The sequence below is a fragment of the Octopus bimaculoides genome, chromosome 1, assembly GCF_046866305.1.
Source record: "Octopus bimaculoides isolate indiv1 chromosome 1, ASM4686630v1, whole genome shotgun sequence".
Classification (NCBI taxonomy): Eukaryota; Metazoa; Mollusca; class Cephalopoda; order Octopoda; family Octopodidae; genus Octopus; species Octopus bimaculoides.
This window is the reverse complement of record NC_142928.1, coordinates 66,165,272-66,181,447: the sequence shown is the minus strand read 5'-3', so window position 1 is coordinate 66,181,447 and position 16,176 is coordinate 66,165,272. Positions and strand designations below refer to the sequence as shown.

The 16,176-nt window shown below is 36.3% G+C and overlaps 1 protein-coding gene across 1 annotated transcript in view; it reads left to right on the top strand.

The window, feature by feature from the left end:
- The window catches only part of LOC106870727 (dynein beta chain, ciliary), a 111,022-nt gene that overhangs the window by 39,064 nt on the left and 55,782 nt on the right, over nucleotides 1-16,176 (top strand). Inside the window, exons 20-30 of the mRNA XM_089351930.1 lie at nucleotides 529-930; nucleotides 1,890-2,135; nucleotides 3,176-3,400; nucleotides 3,674-3,892; nucleotides 4,266-4,418; nucleotides 6,126-6,359; nucleotides 8,865-9,160; nucleotides 11,118-11,274; nucleotides 12,803-13,065; nucleotides 14,394-14,532; nucleotides 15,819-15,911. Of these exons, the coding sequence (XP_089208056.1) occupies nucleotides 529-930; nucleotides 1,890-2,135; nucleotides 3,176-3,400; nucleotides 3,674-3,892; nucleotides 4,266-4,418; nucleotides 6,126-6,359; nucleotides 8,865-9,160; nucleotides 11,118-11,274; nucleotides 12,803-13,065; nucleotides 14,394-14,532; nucleotides 15,819-15,911 (2,427 nt within the window). The remainder of the gene's footprint in view (nucleotides 1-528; nucleotides 931-1,889; nucleotides 2,136-3,175; nucleotides 3,401-3,673; nucleotides 3,893-4,265; nucleotides 4,419-6,125; nucleotides 6,360-8,864; nucleotides 9,161-11,117; nucleotides 11,275-12,802; nucleotides 13,066-14,393; nucleotides 14,533-15,818; nucleotides 15,912-16,176) is intronic.

Sequence of the window (16,176 nt, the reverse complement as noted above, 5' to 3'; positions counted from 1 at the left end):
TGTTCATCATCTTTTTAAAGTTACATATTTTTTTTTATTAGTGTGTATTTTTACTTAATAATCTGTTTAATTGATGTGTTTCGGTTACATCAAATTTTCAACATGTCCCTATGTATATTATATGACTTTATACTTTCTGTTTTTATGTAACATTGTTTCTATCCATCCCCACTTGTAATTCCTATCTTTATGTCTCTTTGTATGCATGGTTGGGTCCCAGTGACATGCAAAGAAAGCACCACTATTTGTATTGACTGGCTGAATTGTTAGAGCAACAAACAGAATGCCTTGTGGTATTTAATCTGACACTTAACATTCTGAGTTCAAATCCTGTCAAGATCAGTTTTGCTTTTCATCCTTCTAGGATTGATAAAATAAAGTACCAGTCAAGTACTATGGTTGACTTACTTGTTTTAATCCCACCCCAACCATCCAAAATTGTGTTCTTGTACTTACATTAAAAATCATTAATAATCTTATTATTAGTTTTCTTTTTTTTTTTCTTTTTTCAAACTTGTCATTAAAAAGTATCATGAAGAGATTCACAAAATGGAGATGGAGATGACTAACCTGCAAGCATCAGCCAGCCTGTTTGAAGTTAGCATCCCTGATTTCAAGCAGTTGAAACAATGCCGCAAAGAGTTATGTTTGCTGAAGCACCTCTGGGACTATATAACAGTAATTCAAAGCAGCATCGACAACTGGAAGACGACGCTATGGTTGGACATTGATGTTGACCAAATGGACATTGACTGCAAACTGTTTTCCAAAGACATCCGCCAGCTAGATAAAGAGATGCGAGCATGGGATGTTTATAGCGGAGCAGAAAGCACAGTTAAAAACATGCTCACGTCTCTTCGTGCTGTCGGAGAACTGCAGAACAAAGCCATACGCGATCGCCACTGGCAGCAACTGATGCAGGCCACAAATGTAAGGACTTGTTTTGTTTAATCAACAATAACTACTACTGCTACTGCTTCTTTTTCTTCTTCTTCTTCTAATTCTTCTTCTCTTCCTCCTCCTCCCCTTCTTCTTCTAAACTACCACACCAATGCAACCATGACCTCCTCCACAACCAGTTAACTAAGATCATTAATTTGAGATTGTCACCTTTTTTCCCAGTGATATTTACTGACATTTTGAGCAAGCTCCTTTGCAATGAAAAAATTAATCCTTTTCACACTGGAGAAAGGCTTTATTCAAAATATCAGTACTCATATCTCCTCATGGCTTACAAACATATCCACAAATAAGCAGATCTTCCATATATTCCCGTTCGTGTGTGTGTGTGTTTGTGTGTGTGTGTGTGTGTGTGTGTGTGTGTGTGTGTGCATGTGTGCGTGCGTACCTGCGTGAGAGAAAGTATGTGTGTGTGTGTGTGTGTGTGTTTAAGTGCAGTGCATCTAGTACTACATTATCCAATGTGTCCTTTCTTTTTGAAGACAGTAAGGTGTGATGTGAGAGTAATTGGGAAGTAATTTCTTGCTAGTTGAGCAATCGCACCGAAGCTTCCTTATTGAATGAACAACATTATTGATGGATTATGTTGGGAGTTCTCAACCATTTTTTATCTGTAATTGAAAGATACATAGTGTTATACTTATTCTGAAGATTTCTTTAAAGATGTAAGTGTACCAGTAGTATAGATAGATGGAGATTAATGGGGTGGTCTGCCTCGGTGGTATTTTTATGTGAACAGCACTTTTGAGTGTGCTATATAAGCCTGTATAGGAAGCAGAGGCAGCAAATTCAAGGGCTGCCCACAGAAGTGCATGTGGAAAACTCAATTAACATAATGAACTACTAAAATACTTATCACTGAAACTGGTATGAGATTGAAGTACTTCTACCTTTTAACTTATTGTCTTAACTCTCAATTCTTTTACCAGGTACGTTTTGTAATGGATGATACTTGCACTTTAGCTGACCTTTTACTGTTGAATTTACACAATTATGAGGAAGAAGCTAAAACCATTGTGGACAAAGCAGTGAAGGAAATGAGCATGGAGAAAGTTTTAGGAGACCTGGATGAAACTTGGGGTGCTATGGAATTTGACCATGACAAACATGCTTCTACTAATACTACACTACTGCGTGCCAGTGAAGAACTAATTGAAACTTTAGAAGAAAATCAAGTAAGTTTTTTTTTTAAGTACTTAGAATAATTTCGATTCTGTTGTTTTAATTTTTATTGATTTTGTTTAAAATGATGTGTACTTCTCACCTCTCTCAAATTGAGAATTAGAGTGCAATTCATTCAACCAATCCAAGTATTTGACCAATATTTATGCCATGCTATCAACCCTCAGAAGGACGAAAGACCAAGTCAACTGCCAACAAAATTAAGGCTGTCACTCAGGCATAATAATAAGTAACGGGCGTAGATTATGCAGATGATCGTGTTCTCTTCACAGAGAACATGCCATAGTTACTTCCCTTCTACATGACCTCGTAAAAGTAACACAAGATAATGGTCTGTATATTAGTGCTTCTATGAAGACGTCTGCTCCAATCAGGAGGGCTCAGTAAGCATGATCAAGTAAAACCTTCTGGAATATATTAATTCCTTTGTATAATTAAGAAGCAACGTCACATCCACAGAAAATGATATAAAAATTTGTCTTGTAAAAGCATGGGTTACTCTTGATAGCCTCAGTATCTTCTGGAAGTTCTCTTAACAGAAGCTCCTTCCAATCAGTTCTATTGTATGGATCTGCTACATGGACATTCACTAAACACCTAGAGACAAGACTTAATGGAGCTTACACCTACATGTTATAATCTCTTCCAAATGTCTTACGGAAAACCTTCTGGGTCAAACCAGACCCACACACTACACTGATCATCTTCATCTGCATGCACTTAATCCATATAGGAATGCCTTGCAGTATTTCTTATGGCTCTTTACATTCTGAGTTTAAATCCTGCTACAGCCAGCTTTGTCTTTCATCTGTCCAGGGATGATAAGATACAGTACCAGTCTAGTACTGGGGTCACTGTCATCTAGTGACCCTTTCTCCTCAAAACTGCTTGACTTGGGCCTAAACTAGAAACAACTATTATGAATGACATGAATATGTTAAATATGAACGTACACATCTTATTTTAATCATTGCTACATAGTGTGCCTTTAATTAATTGTTTTATCAATTTATCATTGCATTGAAATTTACAGGTTCAGTTGCAGAATATGTTAACATCGAAATTCATTGATTACTTCCGAAGTGAGGTCACTTCTTGGCAAATGAAATTGTCTACTGCTGACCAGGTGATCAGTATTTGGATGGAAGTGCAACGCACTTGGTCTCATCTTGAAAGTATCTTCATTGGGTCAGAAGATATTAGAAAACAACTGCCAAAAGACTCTGAGAGATTTGATAACATCGATTCTGATTTTAAGGTATAAACGCTATATTTACTTTATCTTTTCTTATTTGAAATCTTCATGTGAAAGCTTTTCTATCTGTATGAGCTGGACACTAGGTTTCAAAAGCATGATATAATCAATTACTTCTATGAGAGCTGCATGGCCAAAAGACCTTTTGAAGAAGAGAATATGGATCTGTGGCTTTACCCATGGTTATTAAATAAAGGTTCCTTGTTCAAATCTTGCCTGTTACTATTTAGCCCTTGTTAAATTGGTTTTCTTGTTTTATATCTTTTTATTATTTAGCAAATTGTTTCTGAAGTTGAAGTCACAAAGAATGTAATTCAAGCAACAAGTTGTCCCAATTTATATGAACGCTTGGAGAAAATCCAGTCAGAACTGGTGAAGTGTGAGAAGGCTTTGGCAGAATACTTAGAAACAAAGAGATTGGCTTTTCCTCGCTTCTATTTTGTCTCTCCTGTTGATCTATTAGACATTTTGTCTAATGGAAACAACCCAACAGCCGTACGTACACCTTGGATTCTACACATTTTTAGTTTTTTTAAATTAGTTATCACAATAGAAGAAGACATAGTGCTCCATGATCATTACAAAAAAGAATTTTTTAAAAATTAAAGGAAAAGGAAGAAGTAAAAATGAAAGAAATTCACTGAAACTCTTTCTAGTACAGGCACAAGGCCTGAAATTTGATAGTTAATTACATCAACCCTAGTACTTGACTGATTTAATTGGCTATACATCCACTTCCCTCTGAATGTATGGCATTATGACTATGTCAAAATTAAATTATACATTTAACCATGCTTTATATTATATCATCTCTGAAACATTATTTTAAAGACATTTTACCTTACATATTTCTCTGTAATTTATATAGGTTTGTACTCATCTTACCAAACTGTTTGATAGTTTGGCCAAACTTGAATTTGAGAAAGATTCTGATGGAAATGACACTAAAATAGCTACAGGAATGTACAGCAAAGATGGAGAATATGTGGCTCTTGACCATAAATGCGACTGCTCTGGACAGGTAATGTAGGATTATTAGACCAGTTGTGTGTGTGATTCTTTTCTTTTTTTAAAATTTAATATTTATGCATTTTTATTCAATTTGGAGGTTCACTGTGCTGCATCAGTATAAAGTTTAAAGGACTGGACAAAGATTAAATTGTCAGTTATTAACTTATCTATTGTTAAAGTGTATGGCTTAGTGGTTAGGGTGTTGTACTTATGATTGTAAGATTATGGTTTCAATTCTTAGACCTGGTGATGCATTGTGTTCTTGAGCAAAACACCTTATTTCACATTGCTCAGGTCACACAGCTGGCAAAAATGAGTAATCCAGTACCAACCACCTTGCATCCCATGCAAGGGGGAGTACATATATCGCAGAATCCAGGAAACTGACCTTATGAACTTATGGTTCAAGAAGTACCCTTCATCCTTTTTTGAACTTATCTATCATATTCTAGTATGAAATATTAATTACAAATGAACTGTAAAAAGTAACTGAGTATTTAAAGTATTCATACAATATATATAAGAGATCCAGCTAAACAGGTATAGTTAACATCTACTTGGTCAAAAAAATGTGGGCTGACAATGGAAGGTATTTATGGCAGACGAAAATCAAAGAAGATGTGAAATTTATAATGAGGCCAGATCTCAGAATATTGGATGTCACATATGAGATGACATTGAATCAAGTGGAATAGCCAAAAATAGAAAAATCATATGATTAAAGGGATTTTATCCATAAGATTAATGGGTTTTCAGTTGAATTCCACTGCACAGCACTTTGTTCAAGTGTCTTTCAGTTGATTAGTGTGATGAATGCACAAGGCAGCCACTGGTAGAGGGGAGTAGGGTAAATAATACATGCTGAAGGTATGTCATATTTAAGGAAGAAAACAGCCAGTTTGGCTACAGCATAGGGTGGTCAAAAGCCATGCTATGCAATTGGCAACTTTTACATATCCTCATGATTTAGTTTGATCCTTAGATCAACCAAAGTCTTGTTGAAATTTGGTTGACAGAACATATGAGTAAGCCCTTCTGAAGAACCCTTCCTGATTTTGGCTGTAAACTTAATCCACCTCCAGGCCTTAAGGAGCCTTTACTTAAGTTCACTCCCTAGCAAGATTCAGACCTGAGATCTGGTCTAAATGTAATTTTTTTATTCCATTAGTCTCAGACTAAATCATAAACGAATATAAAAAAAGAAAGAGAAAAAAAGCAAGATCTTAAGCAATGATATTGATGATGATGATGTTGAATTATAGCCCAAATAGTTAGTCTTTTCAACTATTAGTCTCAATTTTTCTGTTTCTGTTTTCTACACTTCATTTTGATTTGTATACTTTCCATTAAACTTCAGGTACTTTGATAGTAAACACACACACACACAGATGCACATGTATTCCTGTTGTTTTTATCTACCAAATTCACTCACAAGTCATGAGTTGGCTCAGAGCTATATAATAGAAAACACACAAGATATCATAAACAAACAACTCTGCTAGCTATCTTACCTACTTTATTCAGATTAAAGCCATTGCTAAATAATACTAGCATTATTCCTGGCAGTGCAGCCTATTATTTACTTTTAACAACATATCAATCTTGGAAACAGATTTTTTTTTTCCTGTTGAAAAAAAAACACTTCAGTTGAGATTTGTTAACTAATTTAAATAAAATCTGATTGAATATTGAACTTTTCTTTCTTCTTGTTTAACAGGTAGAAGTCTGGTTGAACAGTGTCTTAGACACTATGAGAAGCACCATTCGATATCAGATGACAGAAGCTGTGGTAGGATATGAAGAGAAAGCTCGTGACTTGTGGCTATTTGATTATTGTGCTCAAGTTGCTTTGTGTGGAACACAAATTTGGTGGACAACTGATGTTAATATGGCTTTTGGTCGTCTAGAAGAAGGCTATGAAAATGCAATGAAAGATTATAATAAAAAGCAGGTGAGGAAATTTTGAAATTGAGAGTAATCTTCTATTTTTTCATCTTTTACATCTACCAAGTCCACTTACAAGGCTTTGGTCAGCCTGAGGCCAAGGTGCCATGCAGTGGGACTGAACCTGGAACCTTTTGGATGGAAAGCAAGCTTCTTACCACACAGCTATGCCTGTGCCTAATATAATGTAGAATGTTATTAGCTAAAACGTTATTAGTATAGTCTTTTTGTTGTATTGGTACTCATTCATTTATTTGTATACCTCAAAAGGAAAGAAGAGGCAAAACCAACTGCATATATATATATATATATATATATATATATCTATATATATATATATATATATATATATATATATATATATATATATCATCATCATCATCATCATCATCATCATCGTTTAACGTCCGTTTTCCATGCTAGCATGAGTTGGACGATTTGACTGAGGACTGGTGAACCAGATGGCTACACCAGGCTCCAATCTGATTTGGCAGAGTTTCTACAGCTGGATGCCCTTCCTAATGCCAACCACTCCGAGAGTGTAGTGGGTGCTTTTACGTGCCACCGGCATGAAGGCTAGTCAGGTGGTACTGGCAACGGCCATGCTCAAAATGGTGTGGAATGAAAACGAGGCACTGGAATAAAAACGAGGCACTGGAATGAAAACGAGGCTCTGGATTGAAAACGAGGCTCTGGAATGAAAACGAGGCTCTGGATTTAAAACGAGGCTCTGGAATGAAAACGAGGCTCTGGATTGAAAACGAAGCTCTGGAATGAAAACGAGGCTCTGGATTCAAAACGAGGCTCTGGAATGAAAACGAGGCTCTGGAATGAAAACGAGGCTCTGGATTGAAAACGAGGCTCTGGATTGAAAACGAAGCTCTGGAATGAAAACGAGGCTCTGGATTGAAAACGAGGCTTTGGAATGAAAACGAGGCTCTGGATTGAAAACGAGGATCTGGATTGAAAACGAGGCTCTGGAATGAAAACGAGGCTCTGGAATGAAAACGAGGCTCTGGAATGAAAACGAGGCTCTGGATTTAAAACGAGGCTCTGGAATGAAAACGAGGCTCTGGATTTAAAACGAGGCTCTGGATTCAAAACGAGGCTCTGGAATGAAAACGAGGCTTTGGAATGAAAACGAGGCTCTGTTTTGAAAGCGAGGCTCTGGATTGAAAACGAGGCTCTGGAATGAAAACGAGGCTCTGGATTGTAAACGAGGCTCTCGATTGAAAACGAGGCTCTGGATTGAAAACGAGGCTCTGGAATGAAAATGAGGCTCTGGATTGAGAACGAGGCTCTGGATTGAAAACGAGGCTTTGGAATGAAAAGTGTCAGTGGCATACGAGTGGGTATATATTTGTAAAAAAGAAGTTTGAAAATGCCACATATTAAAATAAAAAAATATGTAATTAAAAGAAAAGTTCATAATTGCTTCTTACTGGTGTCAACATAGTCCATGCTGGAGCGTATTTTGTATGGATACATAATGGCTGTCTAGTGCGTTCACTTGAATCGTTGGCTGTAGTAGTAGTAGTGACCATGTTGTAAAATATCTCTGAGAAAATTATAAATTAAAATTTATTTTATATAGTGGCATTTTCAAACTTCTTTTATATATATATATATATATATATATATATATATATATATATATATATATATATATATATACACACATACATACACATACATACATACACATACACACATACACTATATACACACCTTAACAAAGGCATCCATATATATTAGGACTGTATATAGAATGGCATTTTCCAATGTATCCTTTTCTAATTTAAGATGAAAGGATGTGATTTGAAAGAAATTAGGTTGCTGTATCGAGTGGATTGTGCACCACAGCAGAGGTCTTCTTTCAGTAGCTTGAAATAAATAGTGATATTGTGTAGGCACAGATGAGTCATACTCAAGATCTATGATGAAACGATTTCTAGTCCATCAGGAATTACATTTTTCAATGTTATCTATATTGAAGGGTGTGATTTTAAAAGAATTTTGGCTGCTATTTTCAGCAGGTTGACTGATACATGGCTTGTTCTGTTTGAGTACCAAACCCTGACATGTCTGATGATAAAAGTTTTGGTCTTCAGAAAAATGCTTACAATAACCTCAGACAGGCATATTGTAGGTTTTACAGGCACGCTTCTGAACACCAAAAACTTTGATGTAAATTTATTAAAAATGTAAAAAGTGATGTCAATACATAGATTTTAGACATGTCTAAAACAGGTAACAAGAATATTAATATTGTATAAATCAAAACAATCTTATTAAATTCTTAGTCTTCCAGTCAAAATCAGATATATTCAAGTTGTTGTTTTAAACAATTACTCCAAAGTCATTCCAATGCACATATCTGATTTTGAAAGTAAGCTCTTCATATATATTTATGTATAAACAATATACATATATATTTATATATAATCAACTTCTCAACTTATGTTCACAATGTGTGTGTGTTTATAATTAAAATGTTTTTTCCTTTACACAGATCCAGCAGCTGAATGCCTTAATTACAATGCTTGTGGGTGAGCTGAACAAAGGTGACCGCCAGAAAATAATGACCATATGTACCATTGATGTACATGCTCGAGATGTTGTAACAAAAATGATTGCAAATAAAGTAGATAATGCTCAAGCATTTTCTTGGTTGTCTCAGCTCAGACATCGATGGGATGAGCAAGGTCTCAAGGATTGCTTTGCTAACATCTGTGATGCCCAATTCCGCTACAGCCATGAGTATCTGGGTAATGCTCCACGACTGGTAATAACTCCTCTTACAGACAGGTATATTAACATGCTACAATATTTTTTTTTTTTGCTTTTAGTTATTTATTTGGTTTGTTGTTTACTTGCATACCATATTTGGTAATGTGTCCCCTATTGGCTCACAAAACAAATGTAATACATTATGTTTATCTTATGATGCATCCCCATTGATAAGAAAACTATCACTCAACATCATATCTCTGTCACTTGCCCATTGGCAAGATGTGTCCTCTTTCTCTATCTTCCACTGTTATGACAACAATGCTCATTGTACGTCATCTGTACATATACCCACTTATTTCATCTATTGTTTATCCTTCTCCTTTCACCTCCTCTGTATCTGGGCCTCTACAACCTGAACTAATCATAAACTATGATCCATTCTCTCCAGAACAGCTTCTCTCTGGAACTTCCTTTGTGCTTAAATTTTCCCCTCTAACCACTCACATTTAATAGTTTAAACATGTGGTTCCCAATTGCTGCATTGTAGTGCACTGGTGTGATCTGATGTAATACTGTGGAGTGATATACCATAGTGCATTGGTGTGACATGATGTGCTGGCGTGACATACAAGGGGGTGCTGAAATGTTCCTCCACATACACTTTTTGTGAGTCCTACTAGTAGGTACCCAAAAGAAACCAGAATTTTGCAATATCATTTTATGCACTTAATTTTACATGCTTACCCTTTTAAAACCTTCAAAGTATTCTCCATTTGAAATTATGCATCAGTCCAGATGCATTTTTCCCTGTTCAAAGCAGTCCTTGATTTCTTGCCAAATGATGCCTTTTAATACCTCTGTTGCTTTTTTCTTCACCTCTTCCACATCTACAAAACGTTTTCCTTTAAGGACTTTTTAATTGGGGGGAACAAAAAAAAAGTTGCAGGGAGCAAGATTGGGTGGATAGGGAGGGTGGGTAAATGGGAGTCATGCCATTTTTGGTCAAAAACAGTCTCACATTCAAAGCAGTGTATGAAGAAGAATTGTCAAGATGAAACCACCACTCTCCACTTTGCCACAGATCAGGGCATTTTCATCTCACCACATCTCGCAAACGCTTCAGAACTGCCACGTAAAATGTTTGGTTAACAGTTTGATCAGGAAAAACAAATACTGTGTGGACAATTCCTTTTGCATCGATGAAACAAATCAGCATCGTCTTGACATTGGACTTCGCTTGATGCACTTTGTGGGAGTGTAGTGACATTGAATGCTTCCATTGACTTGATTGCTGCTTTGTTTCCTGGTCATAGCCATAGCACAAGCTTTCATTATCAGTGATGACCTTTGAACAAAGTTCCGGATCAACTTCCAACTGTTCTTTCAGTTCAAGACATGCATTCAGTCATGACTGCTTTTGATCTTCTGTGAGCAAGTGAGGCACAAATTTTGCTGCAACTCTTTTCATTCGCAATTCCTCACTCAGAATTCAGTGGGAGGAGCTCCAGAACACATCAGTCATATCAACAAGTTTGTCAATTGTTTGGTGACAGTCCTCCAATATTAGTTCATGAATTTTCATGATATTTTCATTCGTTTGGAAGGTTGATAGTTGCCCTGGAAGAGGTTGGTCTTCAAGAGTGACCATTCCTAAAGTGTGAAAACCACTTGAAATTTGTGTTTTGCTCATGGCAATGGCCTTGTAAACTGTTTGAAGCATGAGAACTGTTTTGGCTGCCATTTTCCCCAGCAGGAAACAGAATTTCATGGAAGCATGCTGTTCCTTTGTTTCAGCCATTACAAAAATCGACAAACAAGGGAGAAGCACTGCAAAACAAAGATGCACAACGTGACAGTATGACTCCACTTGCCACTTGTCGGCAGACTGATGCCTGACAGTTGCCTCAAGTGACTTCTAGTAGCGGAAGCCTGAACTACTACGGGCTTGTCCCAGAGAACTTTTGGGTACCATCTTGTATGTGAAGTTATCAAAGCAGTTTGTTAATTTTTGTTTGCTTTTGTTTTGTTTTAGGTGTTATATTACACTCACTCAATCTCTTCATCTCATTATGAGTGGAGCTCCAGCTGGGCCTGCAGGTACCGGTAAAACAGAAACCACCAAAGATTTAGGAAGGGCTCTTGGTGTTATGGTCTACGTTTTCAACTGTTCAGAGCAGATGGACTATAAGGTAAGCAAATTGTTGTCCAGGCTATACAGTTTAAATATTGATTTCAAATTTTAGCACAAAGCCACCAATTTTGTGGAAGAAGATAAATCAATTACATCAATCCCAGTGTTCAACTGGTACTTATTTTACTGACTCCGAAAGGATGAAACGCAAAGTCACCCTCGGTGGAATTTGAAGTCAGAACATAAAGACAAAGAAAATTCCGCTCAGCATTTTGTCCAGTGTCCTAACAGTTCTGTCCACTCACTGCCTTATGCAGTTCAAATATTCTTTTCTACTCAAGGCACAAGGCCCGAAATTTTTGTGGGAGGGAGGCAGTCAATTAGATTAACCCCAGTATGCAACTGATACTTAATTTATCGACCCTAAAAGGATGAAAGGCAAAATCGACAGAATTTGAACTCAGAACATAAAGACAGACGAAATACTGCTAAGCATTTTGCCCGGTGTGTTAATGTTTCTGCCAGCTCACCACCTTCTTATGCAGTTCAAATATTGACATTGGTTTGTATTCTTTGTAATGAAAGTGTATACACCATGTGTTCCATAAAACTATGACACTGTTAAATATCTACTATAATAATACTTTTGTGTTTTTCTCTGTCACAACATATGAATGAGAAAAGAAGGGGTGATAGATGAATAAGGAAGGAAGGGGCAATGACAAACTTGGTAGTGGGATGATGGAAGTTCTACAGTGAAAAAAAAATCAAACAGCATTTCAACTGTGCGTGAGTATATGTGTTTGTATGTAAAAGGGAGTCATGGGAATGTTTGTGTGTGTGTGTGTGTGTGTGCAATGGAAGTGGGACGGTGAACATTCAACGCTGAAAAGAAAAATTAAACAGTGTTTTGACTCTGTGTGAGTATATGTGTGTATGTGTGTGCGTGTACAAGGGAAGTATGTAAATGTTTGTATCTGTGATTATTATGCGCCTTATTTTGTACCTTATTTATACATAAAATACTACAATTAGTCATCATTTTTAATGGCTCAGGGCCAGCTATTATAATATATAATAAATATTGCTGTACTAATGGTATACACTCACACACACATACATACACTCACGTATATATTGGAAGGGTAAGAAGAATAAAAAGGTAAAAATTACCTCTACCTGCTCAAATATCCCTCCACCATCACTTAATTGAGAGGGCCTTTTGCTTCCCCACCTTTTTTACCTTTCTTCTCTTGCAAGTTATTTGGAAATCCCACCAGTGCTGGTGGCACACAAAAAACATCCATTACCTACCGTAAAATGGTTTGCATTGGGAAGGGCATCCAGCCATAGAAGCCATGCCAAAGCTGACATGAAGCATGATGCAGATCTGTGACTCACCAGATCCTGTCAAACCATCAAACCCATGTCAGCATGGAAAACAGATGGTAAATGATGATGATGATAATGATCTGAATCACATGTTGCCATTCAAGATTAGAATCATAGAATCACATCTTAACACAATCAAGTTTAGCATCTAGTTTCTCTTGTCTAATCAAATCTCTATCTTTCTTAATTTCCAGTCCGTTGGTAATATCTACAAAGGTCTTGCCCAATCTGGGGCCTGGGGATGTTTTGATGAATTCAATCGTATCTCTGTGGAGGTTTTGTCTGTAGTGGCTGTCCAAGTAAAAAGCATTCAAGATGCCATCAAAGACAAAAAGAAGGAATTTAATTTCATGGGGGAACACATCAAAATTGTTCCTACAGTTGGAATTTTTATTACCATGAATCCTGGCTATGCTGGGCGAACAGAACTTCCAGAGAACTTAAAAGCACTTTTCAGGTATCTGTTATTTATTGTCAACTTAATATATATATTTTAAACTAAGTGTGGATGTAAATACTAAGGGAATATATGAAAGAGACTCAAAAAGAGGTAACTGGTATAAAGGAACCCATACTTTTAGAATATCTTGATGGACTAACCATTATGCTATAGGGAGTAACATAACAGTTAAATTCAGCAATAAGAATAAGTCATTTATGTCTATGTCTGCATTGCTTAAGATCTTTATACCATACTGTACATTTATATAGTTTTTATCTTTTACTTGTTTCATTCATTGGACAACGGTCATGCTGGGGCACTGCCTGGACGTGTTTAGTTGAACAAATCAACTTTAGTATTTATCTTTTTGGATATGCCATCCATATCCCTACAAGTCATTAATACTCACTACTTTGTTTGTCCTAGGGCTATAGTAGAAAACACTTGCCCACATTGCAGCACTGAACCTAAAGCCACACAGTTGTAAAGCAAACTTCTTAACCACACAGCCATGTCCGTGCCTGCCAGCGATGCTTTATAGAACATTCCACTGAAGTTATCTTCCTTCAGCTCCTTTGTTGTTTTGCTTCAATGTCATTATTTTCTCTCTTTTTGTATTTACTAATTACTTCTCCATGTTACCAACTGAGCTAAATGTTCTCCACTGTGGACACTAAAATATGTTCATTGTTTAAATGACTTTTATTGATTTTTATCTGTGTCGTCATAATTTTCCAAAAATTTCAAATAGCTGATATTATTGGGGTTATTTTTAGATTTTAAAAACGCCTAGGAGGAAGGTTTATCTCATAATTTTGCAGATAATCTCAGTTAATCAAAGTTTATTTTTATCTCACTGTATATTACATCTACGAGACCTTGTCATATGATCTAAGAACTTGATTGCGCATGAGCATAAGGGGCTTCCGTCAGGTCTTTGGAAAGCTCTAATCCTTGCGCATGCGTAGATGAATGTTCCAACATGGCGTCTAGAACCATGCGTCACTACAAACTGTTTTGTAGCCTTAGATTTTGTTTATGAAATGACCTGAGGAAATTTTAGTTAAAGTCTGCTCTTTCAGTTTATTTATTTGTTTAAAGCTGGTGATTTACTCCATTGCTATACTCTAACCCATGCCGGCATGGAAAACAGATGTTAAATGATGATGCGGATGATGATGATGAATATCTTACTTGAGAAGACATTGTGAATTCTGTCAATCCATGTCAAAACAATAATGATGGGATACACACACACACACACACACACACACACATGTACACGCATTCACACACATTACATTACTTATATTATTCAGTTATCTTTCTCTCCATCATTTCAGACCTTGTGCTATGGTTGTGCCTGATTTTGAGTTGATTTGTGAAATCATGTTGGTAGCTGAGGGTTTCCTTGATGCTCGGCTTCTTGCTAGAAAGTTTATCACATTATATCAACTATGTAAAGAGCTTTTGTCAAAACAGGTATGTATTTTCAGAGTATTATAAGTATTTCTGTTGTTGCTGTTATTACTGTTCTTTGTGATGGTGGCATCAGTGGTGTCATTGTTAAGGCTGTTCCTGATTAAGCAAACTTATTATCCAAATCATTCCAGCCCTAACCATTCCATTGTATTGTTAAGTATATTGCATCCAAACTACTTTATCTTGTGTAAGGTGTGATTGATTCTTGTGTTTCTTATTCATGGGTTGTAGCACCTCAACTACTGCTCACACATTCTCTGGATTTAGTTTAGCACCATGGCAAGTGAGTATGTGAGTGATACAACTAACTTTATCTTTGCTGATTTCTGCTTTATCTGGGTTTATTCTAAGTTCTGCTGCACAATGCGGCTGAAGACTTGTTTCAGTTTCCTAGCATGTTCTTTGTTTGAACTTATTCCATACCTGTGTTTGCCATCAATGGTGACTTTCAACTTTCAATTCCTTCAAGAATATTTTCCACAGATCATTGTATCACATCTCCTGAGCTGCATAAACTAAATGGTAAATGCAGGGAGGAATATCTTTTAAATAAAGTATTTATTGTACACAGTTTTCAGTTTTCTTTGTTCAGCTATATGTCAGTAACTGTTTAGTGAACTTAGTAGCATTGCCTATTTATGTAGCAACTTCCTCAACAGCTGGGCGATGTTCATGCATAGTAATTTTGTGGATCAATGCAAATAATTATCTTGTCACATTTTTGTACTGTGACCATTAAGTTGGCCTATGCTGTAGGCTCACACAGTTTGACGATAACATCAAGCTGCTTCTTTCCAACTTTTCTCTTCAGGACCATTATAATTTTCTTCTGACATTAATTTTCCCAACCTTAATGTTTTGTGTATCTTCTTCTGCTAATACAATCCCATTCGTATCTCAGATGATTTATAGGACTATTAAATCAATCTCAGTATTTTATTAGTACTTTATTTTTATCAAACCTTGAGGGATGAAAATCAAAGTTGACCTCAGCAGTATTTGATTGCAAAACATGAAGGGCTGTAATCAGGTTCATCTTAGCAGTATCATAAGCCTCTGCACATAACAATTGGAGCTTATAGTATTTATTTGTTGATAACAAGTATCAGCATACTTAGTTAGATTAGGTCCCTAGAAAATTACCCAGTGTGCTGATGCCTTAAGATGGAACTGGTTGTAACTAAATACTGTAATCAATTTTGTCTAGCAATCTAACAATTGTACTAGTTCAACACCATGTTATTAATTCTTTAATCTAACCTCAAATTTTTAACTTTTGACTTCAGGATCATTATGATTGGGGATTGCGTGCAATCAAATCAGTCTTGGTTGTTGCTGGATCTCTTAAAAGAAGTGATCCCAATCGAGCAGAAGATCAAGTAAGTTGCATTTTCACATATTTGTTGATTGCTAAATCAAATACTTCATCTTAAATTTTACAAACACAAGAGTCCATAAAGTCAGTGCTTAGTTTGGACTTCTGTTATGCAGAGCAGAAAAGATAGAAGATCTGGTATCTTTTCTTAACATCTGTGTGAATCAAGAACTAAGGTGTGTAGGATTCTGTCCTGCCCAATAACACATTCTGGAACAGGTGTGAACTTATAACCTATGAATTAATAGCTCAATAAACTTATCCCTCAG